An 8,883-nucleotide genomic window follows, 5' to 3' on the forward strand; every position below is an offset into this window, starting at 1 on the left:
CTCACACTCACACTTCCAGCAGAGGTTCCTGAAGACAGTGACACCTAAACACATGTGGGCCCTCCACAGACACAGGTGCAGCCCACTTCATGTAAACGTTGCTGCCTTTAGACTAGCTGAAGCCAAACATCTCAGACACGAAGAGCGTCGGTGCCCCGGTACCTTCCCCCGGCTCGGATCCCTTATTGTAAAAGTCCGCCTGCCCTAGTCCTTCATCATAAAGGAGAAAGCACAACCTTGGGTAACCTCGCTCCAGGGTCGGGGCTGGGAAGGCTGCAGGATGGTGACCCTTTCCTCTCGGGGTCTGCATCCCGCCCGCAGTGTGCTGCGTGGTTTTCCTTGCCACTAGAAACTTCCAGGTCCTCCCTCGGAGGTATCTCCTGCCCAGATGCTTTGCACACCGGGGTAAGCACCAGGAGCTTGCACCTGTCCCCCTCAAGGCCTCGCTACCTGCCTTGAAGCTGCTCTTCCCAAGATCGGGACCCTTTCTGGGAGTGGAGTGTCTTCGGTACTCACTTCTAAGCCTTGATGGCATTCTTCTCTCTCGTTTCCATTATTGGTCCCTGTTTGTAGTAGAGAGCTTTTCTCTTGCCAGATCTTTAACTTCCACAGTCAGATGACTAAGAAAAGCCAAGGGCACTAAAAATGGAGGGCACTCAGAAACCCCAAGGACTTCATGTCTAGCGACAGAAGTTATGTCTGAATACACCTGTACCAACTATGTCTTATGGAAGCCCATCCCACTGCGATCCTCTTCGTCAACCCGAATGAAATTATTTTAGGTAATTCACTTCTGTATTGGATTTTCCACGGACTTTATCATGATACAGTTTCAGAATCATGTAGTCACTAATATGCTCCATGCACTATCTTATGACTTGCATGGAAACTGGGCATTTATAACAATTTTTTAGTTTATTAAGATGTTGTCTACAAAAAACTAGCCAACATATTAAACATTTCTACGTTGAACAGTTACAAAGAGAATGAAGATAGTCCTTCTCCTAAAGACTGAATTCAGGGGGTACAGGACAAACCCGTGTGTGTGTGTGTGCACGCACATGTATAATACATACATACATACATACATAATAGTATCAAATAACAAGGTCCAAAGATCACATGTCCTCAGATAACGTTTTCCAAACCAGAATATACTTTTTGTTTTAACCTTTGCTGTTGAAAAATCATACTGTCATGTAACATATTGGCTTACAATTTCAGTTCCCACTAGAGTGAGGTTCTCCAAATGTGTGTGTCTTTCTTTACATATATATTTATTGTATTTGACCAATCACTGCTGTGAAAAAGATTTTAAAAGAAGGAAACTGAACTACAAATCCCAGTATATGTATAGGAAGTTGCTTTAAAAATATTTACTAGCTTTTTTGTTGTTACACATAGCTTTCTTCTCATAGCAAAGCTAAATTAACTTTTCAGAGTCACAGTCCATCAAGACGTTGCTGCCAGCAGGTATAAATGACTCAGTACAACAGTAGACAGCATGTTGCACTCGAGGCAGTTTAAGTCCTCACCCCAGCAGTGGCATTTGTCATAAGTTGACAAATAAAGATGCTGTGACTTGATTACAATACAAAGTCAGGGACTAAGCCACAACTGAAACTTAAAGATAAAAATTCAACATGGTTCAGGATATTGCTAGTGTTTGTAGGTAATATATTTAATTTGTAGGAAATTGTTCAAAGACAGAGAAGAACAACATAGAGATGATCAAAATTAACTGGGTGTTCTCACAAAGGTCCCTGAGTTAACTACTTACTGATTCTGGTAAAATTCCTGCCCCCTGACAACAAGAAATTATCAACAATCATACATTCATACAATTGAATTGAACTAGAAATTGGCCACAGGACTAAAAGACATCTACAAAGGTAGTCATCCAGCATTATGACTCCCAGGAAAGAGGGTCTTTGGAACCCTTTAAAATCAGTATTCCTTCACATTTCTGGTATGACTTGTTAAAATTTTTCAAGGCTAAAATCATTATATAGATTATGTCCTGGTAGTGGGGTCTTAATTAGAAGAAAATGTAACTAATTAACAGAAAGTGCCAACTTAAAAAATCATTAATTGATTTTATTCTATTGGGCTGTACTGACTTAATTAGCTCTCATTGGAAGGACTGTTAATTCTCCTAAAGAGCTTTCAGCAAGTGCTTATATCTCAGTAATTATCTGAGTGTGGACAATGATGTAACCAAAACCCAACTCAGCGAGCTAAAACAAAAGAGGGTAAGTGACTGAAATCCTAGGACTGGCTGCAGCTTCAAAAACAGCTGGATCCAGGAGACCAAGCAATATCGTCAGAAAACTTTCTCTTTATATCTGTTATCTCTTCCTGCATCTCATTGGTTTTGAAACTAAGAAAGTCTCATTTTAGTCATCCCAAATTATTTTCCTCATAAATTAGCAGCTACAGCAGAAACAGAGCTTCTCTTTCCTAATAATTCTAAAAAGCCCTGGAACTGAGTCTCAGTGGCCTGGCCTGGATCACATGCCCAACACAGAGCCAATCACTGTGGCCAAGGGAAGGCAGCACTGTGATTGGCTAGCCTGGATCACATGATCACCACTGACCTGCAGAGGAAGTGAGATATCTGGGGCACAGAGCCTAGAGGTGTAATGCCCCAAAAGAAAACTTAGATATTCATACCTGAACAACGGCAATGAATCTTAGACAAGCAAAATGACAGGCATCCACAGTTTTTATCTGTAAATGTTTAGTGTTACTATAACCATTAGAATAATGATTAATATTTATCTCACACACTATGCATTTGTAATTCTCTTCTTTATCCCTGCCGACATCCTTTGTGGTTATTTTCATATAAGTAGAATGAAAACAGCCATCTATGCAGCTATACAGACCAGCACTGTCCAACAGAAACATAACGTGAACCACAAATGTATTTTAAATTTTTCTAGCAGTCACATTTAAAAAAGAAACCCGAAAATCGCCATATGCGGCTACTGAGTTGGACGGCACAAGTACAGATAGTGAACCAGGAAACTTCTAGTGAACAATGGGGGAACTTGAGACCTAACTTTTTCCGAACTGTACCAGATAATCATTCAGATTCAACTTCACTTTTTTTTTTTTTTGGCATAGTCTCTAAGAATTACATTGCTATAGAAACTGAGAAAGTTAAAAAGAAACTTCCCTGCTATAATTTCAATCTTTACATTATCAGGACCAACCCAGATAAAAACAAGGAGCTGCTGTAAATGATCGGATCTTCTAAATCCCTTTCTTCCTTGCCTCCCAAGGATGTCAGTTTACATGTCAGTTTCTCAGTGTGAGGAGGGGGCCTCTCCAAGCTCATTTTTATTTGTTATTCTCTCTCAGGGTACTCAGATCTATTTTTCCTCTGTAGCTCTTAGCACAATTGGTAAGCATATGTTTATTTAGATATTTATTTAACCCTATATCCTCCCTCCCCCCATTAGATTATAATCNAAAAGATGACTTTCAAATCTAGTAGGATCTTTGACCAGTGTCAGCCAAGATCTGTTATCTTCTCAAGAAAGGGGAGGTACTCCTCAGGGAATACCAAATTTTCTTCCAGTTGATGTACTTTAAATACATTGTAGATTTGGTACAATTTTTTGTTTACATATCGTATATGTGTGTGTACTAAGACTGCTTGGCTTTTCTCTACAATAAGACAAACTAAGTTTTTTATTATCACTAATATCTAGCCTTTTGTCTGAATGAAATTACTGCAATGAAATTAGAAATTAAAAAGAGGGTCAAGAGTAACAGCAATGCTGCACATGCATGAAACCACCAAGATAAGCTAAGCTATTCTGGAATCTGCCATATGAAAAGATGATTACTACTGAAATGACACCGATTAATGAATTCATCATTTAATGACTAGTCAGCCCCCATGATGTACTTAGAAACATGGAAAAGGGATGTAACATCAAAAAGCATGTAACAGCCATCTCTTTCCCAGTGCAGACAATATAAAATCCAGCAATAAATAACCTAGACCAGAAACCAGAACATAAGACAGCCTGTGATATGGGCCAATACAAACGGCAAACGCTGTAACAGTGAATCCACGTCAGGGCTAACACATTCAGTGCCAGCACTGTGACAGCCCTCACAGCCCCATCCATTAGCCAACAGAGGCAGTAAACTTCCATGTGAGCTTCAGCAACCATTTGTCTGCCATCCAACCCTCAGTCCATCGCCTCCATTAAGAGAACTGAGCCTTTGAGCACAGCAGAGCCTCTCACAGTATCCACGATGCTGTTTTCAATGTCATTCACTGATCAATTCCAGAAACCTTTGGAGCCCCAGCCATGCGAGCACAAAGCCTTTAGCTAAAACTGCAAGCCTACACCAAAAGCACCACCCATGCACTTAATCTACTGGAGGGCTCTTTACAATGAGAGATTCTGACTTAATTGTCTGTGGTGGGACCCCGTGGTCAGCATGACTTGTAAAGCTTACCAGTAGGCGCTACTACTGGGTTGTCGGAAAAGTCATGACGCATTTTTGCAACGAAAAACAGAAAAAAATACATCATGGCTTTTCCAACAACCCAATATTTAGCCAGAGTTGAGAACACTGAGCTAAAGGCTTTTTAAATAGGCTGTGTTATGTTGTCACCAATTACATTTAAACATTTTTTATCTTTGTTCCATGAAAGTGCTCTTTCTTCTTTCAAAGAATGTTACTCTTTTTTTTTCTATTTTAATTCCCGTTTCCATGTACCGTATCTCAATACCCCAGTTTATTATATAGAAAATAATCAAATGTGGAGAGGGTGTGGGAGAAGGCATGCCCATGCCACAGAGGCCTGCATTAGGCTGATCACTCACACTGAGTGGCATGACCATCATACTCAGGACGTAAAATTGTAGTCCGTCCATTATGACTGGCACTCTGGTGAAGTTAAAAATGTTCTTATTTTTGGAATAGTGCAAGAAACAGTAATGAGAGAGATGGGGGTGGGGAGGATTAGAGACACTTTCTTCCTCCCCTAAAGCACCAGGCAGTATCCTGCAGAAAATTCACCACCTGACCCATCAGGAACCCTGAGGAGTGGCTGCTCTCATATCAGACGCAACCAGGAACCGTAATGAGTAATTTTCAAAAACCAGTTAAAGCTGGTATAATCATTGTGACAATAACAGAGACACTCATTGCACATATAACTTGAACAGTACACATTTAAGTATACATTCAATTACAATCTTTTGATGTAGGCTAGGACTTTTTAAAGAAANTCTGGCCACATGGACATGAAGTTTGCACTGTAGGCAAGTCACCAAAGGAAATATGGCACACGGGAAACATGGGATGGAGGGAGCATGGAATAAAATAAGGAAGTGCGTTTGGCAATTTGATTGGCGAAAGCTGGAAAGCTGATTGCAGGACCCAGGCTACAGCTGATCAGAAAGCAGCGAGACAGGGAAAAGCCTGGAATTTGCCCCCATCCTCAGCTGTTGTCCACATGCTTTAACAGAGGTTGCTATCCTGTGATGCACTACAGCATTGCATAAATGCTGAACAGCAACTTAATAAAAACAAACCGAAAATGCCTCAGTGAGGGTTGTTTCTTCTAACACAGCCTGTCCAGAAAACTCCACAGCTGAAAATCCAGCTAACCACAATTCCCAAATAACCAGTCTACAGTACACTGTAAGCCACAGGGATGAGTACCCGAGTGACAGAGGGCTCACGGCTAGACGTACTGTTCATTTCGAAAGGACACTTTCTGAACTCAGGCGGTCATGATTCCACCAGATTATCAAACACGTGTTTTTCTCCCCCAGTCTCAGGAGGCCCAGGTGCTGAAACAGTTGGCAGAGAAGAGGGAGCACGAGCGAGAGGTCCTGCAGAAGGCTTTGGAGGAGAACAACAACTTCAGCAAAATGGCGGAGGAGAAGCTCATCCTGAAAATGGAACAAATTAAGGAAAACCGTGAGGCGAACCTAGCTGCTATCATCGAACGTCTGCAGGAAAAGGTAAGCGCGACAGAGCCTGAGCAGAGGCTGCGGTCACACACAACATGGCTGGGTGAACTCTCCAATCCGGCACCACACTTAGGCAGAGCCTGTGCCCACCGAGGAGAGCTCAGCGCAGGCAGGCTCTCCCAGGGCAGCACTGGCCAGGGGACAGAAACAGATGGGGACCCAGATGAAAGCTAGAGCTCTGTCAGGCTTTGCAGTGGTGAATGGACTCAGGGAGGCTGCTCTGTGCTGTCCCGATGTGTTAAAGACTGCTGGTCAAACCTTCAGAACCAGTCGACGGGAGACATTAAACTAGCAATAGTAAATACTTCATACATATCTAATATATAATGTTTAATTTTAGTTTAACTTTAATTAATGCATAATATTAAATATGTCGATATTAAGTTGGGCAGATGTTTGTCAGGGAAGGATAGAATGTTTATGGACGGCGGGAAGCCCCTTCTCCCCAGGTAGGCACTCGGCTGTAATCACAGCGCATGGCACTAAAGGGAAGGGAGCTAACGGGCCGTCCANGGTGCTCAGCAGTAATGTGCGTCAGTTGTTACAACAGCAAGATGGAGAAGAACATTACGTTGGATGTGTCAGTTCTAGAAGTACTTTGCCTTGACATATGCTTGTGTCAGCTGATCATTAGTATGCCCTAATTTTCTATTTCGGTGTTTCAGTGACCTTCGAGTCAGGTATATGCTACTCAGAAACGTTCCTCCATGGCCAGATCCTTTTCCCTTGAACAATTTATTTTTAACAACTTTCAGCAAATCCCACCTCTCCAATCTCCCCGTGAGTCAGTGCACTCAAGATTGCTTTCTGCTAACCTACCCGAGTGAGGTATAAAGGGTACCTACTCGACCTGTAATGAGAACTGCCACTGAAACAAAGGCAGATGCTTCCGCTGCGCTACATTTCATTGTTATCTGCATCCTCATACTCATTGCATGTCATCTTTTTGTACAGTTTTCTGCACTAAATGCTTATCTGCTCATTGACAGAAATACTGGAACCAGAACCAGTTTTGTGCCTATGACTGGGAGATTAAGCTAGATTCACGAGAATCAGTGTCTCCCAGGAATAAAGTTAGAGAAGTTATCATCAGCAGTGTCTGGACGCTAGGCTGTGAAACAGGGAAAGAGTCTGACTGTCTGCAGCAGTGGTGTGACAGCCACCTCAGGAACCGAGTGAAGGCCCTCCTGACTCAGAGCTCCCCAGAAGAACGTATTTAAGAGTTGAGCATAGAGGCGGAAGCACCAACAGAGAGACCCATAAACATTGTCTCGGTGAGGAATGCATTTCCTAATCAACTCATCGTGTTGTTTCCTCATGGACTTGCGCGTCAAACATGTGAAACACAGATTATCATTAGGCCCTACCAATGCACGAGTGGAGACCATGGTGGCCGCCATGGTCCCTTCCAGTGTAAGGAAAGCAGCATAGACGTGAGCGGTCTGAGTGTGGCAGGGCTTTGGCATGTGGCAGTGGCTTCACATGAGACCACTCTCTGCTGCCTTCTGTTTCCACTTCACCCCGTTAATTGTGCTAAATACCCGTGGCTGCAAAAGCAAACACAACTCCAGTACATGCAACAGGCCCCTCTCTCCTTGGCTGACAGTGGGGCCTGGGGGGGGGGGGNCTGAGCACCTACTACTTGACAGGAACTGTACTAAGCACTATGGAGTCCCTCATCAACTTTACCTTTCAATGGGGCAGAAACAGTTAATAAATAAGTGTATGTCAGATGATACTGAGCATAAGCAGGACCAAGGGACTCGGCAGTGCTGGAGTGAATGGTGCTATTCAGGTGGGGTGGTCACAAAAGGCATCGCGAATATGAGGACATCTGCAAGGAAGCATGAAGGCAAGGAGGGAGTCATGGGACTCTTCTCTGGGGTTAGGACATTTGAGGTCAAGAGAATGGCAAGTGCAAAGGCCCTGAGGTAGGAGTATGCTAGGACTGCTTGAGCAATAACACAGAGGACAGTGTGGCTGAAATATAAGAAGAGGAGGCTGGTAGAAATTGTGGGCAGAAGGGAGCAGTTTAAGGACTTTCACTTCAAGTGAAATGGGAGGTCATTAAGGAAAATAAAACCATTTCACTACTTGATGTGAACTGTGGCATCTTTTCAGTGACTAGAAAAATAAATAGTGTTAGACAAATAGAGAAGACATGAAAGCGTTTGGAACTAAGAGAACAGTTCCAGCACTAAGTATGCCCAGAATGAGAATGTAGAAATTGCGTTTCAGGGCAGTGGGTAGACCCGCAGTTTGAATTAGTGGATCTGGGTGGGGAGCAGGCGAGTACTGAGGCAACGCTGGAGAGGGCATCGAATGCCAGGTGAGAGGCTCAAATTCCATTCTGTAAGAAACGAGGAGTCACTCAAGTCCCCAAATATGCAAAAGTATGACCTAGCCAAGTGGTCAGCCCCAGTTTCACTGCCCTGGATCCATTTCTTTTCCCATACAAGTTGTTTAAGATTCTGCTTGCCAAACATACTACATGTAAAGAAGAATTAATAAATTCCTTTTGTCATGGTTATAATCAAAGGAATCTATAACTGTCAATTAATATCTCTGATTAGCCTAAACTAATAAGCATTTTCTCACTAGACTGACATAATTCTAACTCAAAGTAAATGTAAAGATAGACGTCAACACAGAGGTGAAATATGATTTCTGCTAGGGCTTTTAAAACATGAAAAAGCATATGAAACGCCACCCCTCTCCATTATGGCCTGCTTCTGGGAACGCGGGGACCACATACATCTGGGAACCAGTGACTGAGGCTGCGCTACAGGGTCTTCAGCTGGATTTTCAGCTGGAAGGCTGCCATGGAGGCGTCTCCACGTGGACCTGAATTCACTGTGTTAAGGGTTCTGGC

At 42.9% G+C, this 8,883-nt stretch overlaps 1 protein-coding gene across 1 annotated transcript in view; it reads left to right on the forward strand.

Moving 5' to 3' along the window:
- STMN2 (stathmin 2) overlaps positions 1-8,883 on the forward strand; it is a 41,328-nt gene that overhangs the window by 23,563 nt on the left and 8,882 nt on the right. The window contains exon 4 of the mRNA XM_019651938.1: positions 5,763-6,002. Within this exon, the coding sequence (XP_019507483.1) occupies positions 5,763-6,002 (240 nt within the window). The remainder of the gene's footprint in view (positions 1-5,762; positions 6,003-8,883) is intronic.

This window comes from Hipposideros armiger, unplaced genomic scaffold (genome assembly GCF_001890085.2).
Source record: "Hipposideros armiger isolate ML-2016 unplaced genomic scaffold, ASM189008v1 scaffold_170, whole genome shotgun sequence".
Taxonomy (NCBI): Eukaryota; Metazoa; Chordata; class Mammalia; order Chiroptera; family Hipposideridae; genus Hipposideros; species Hipposideros armiger.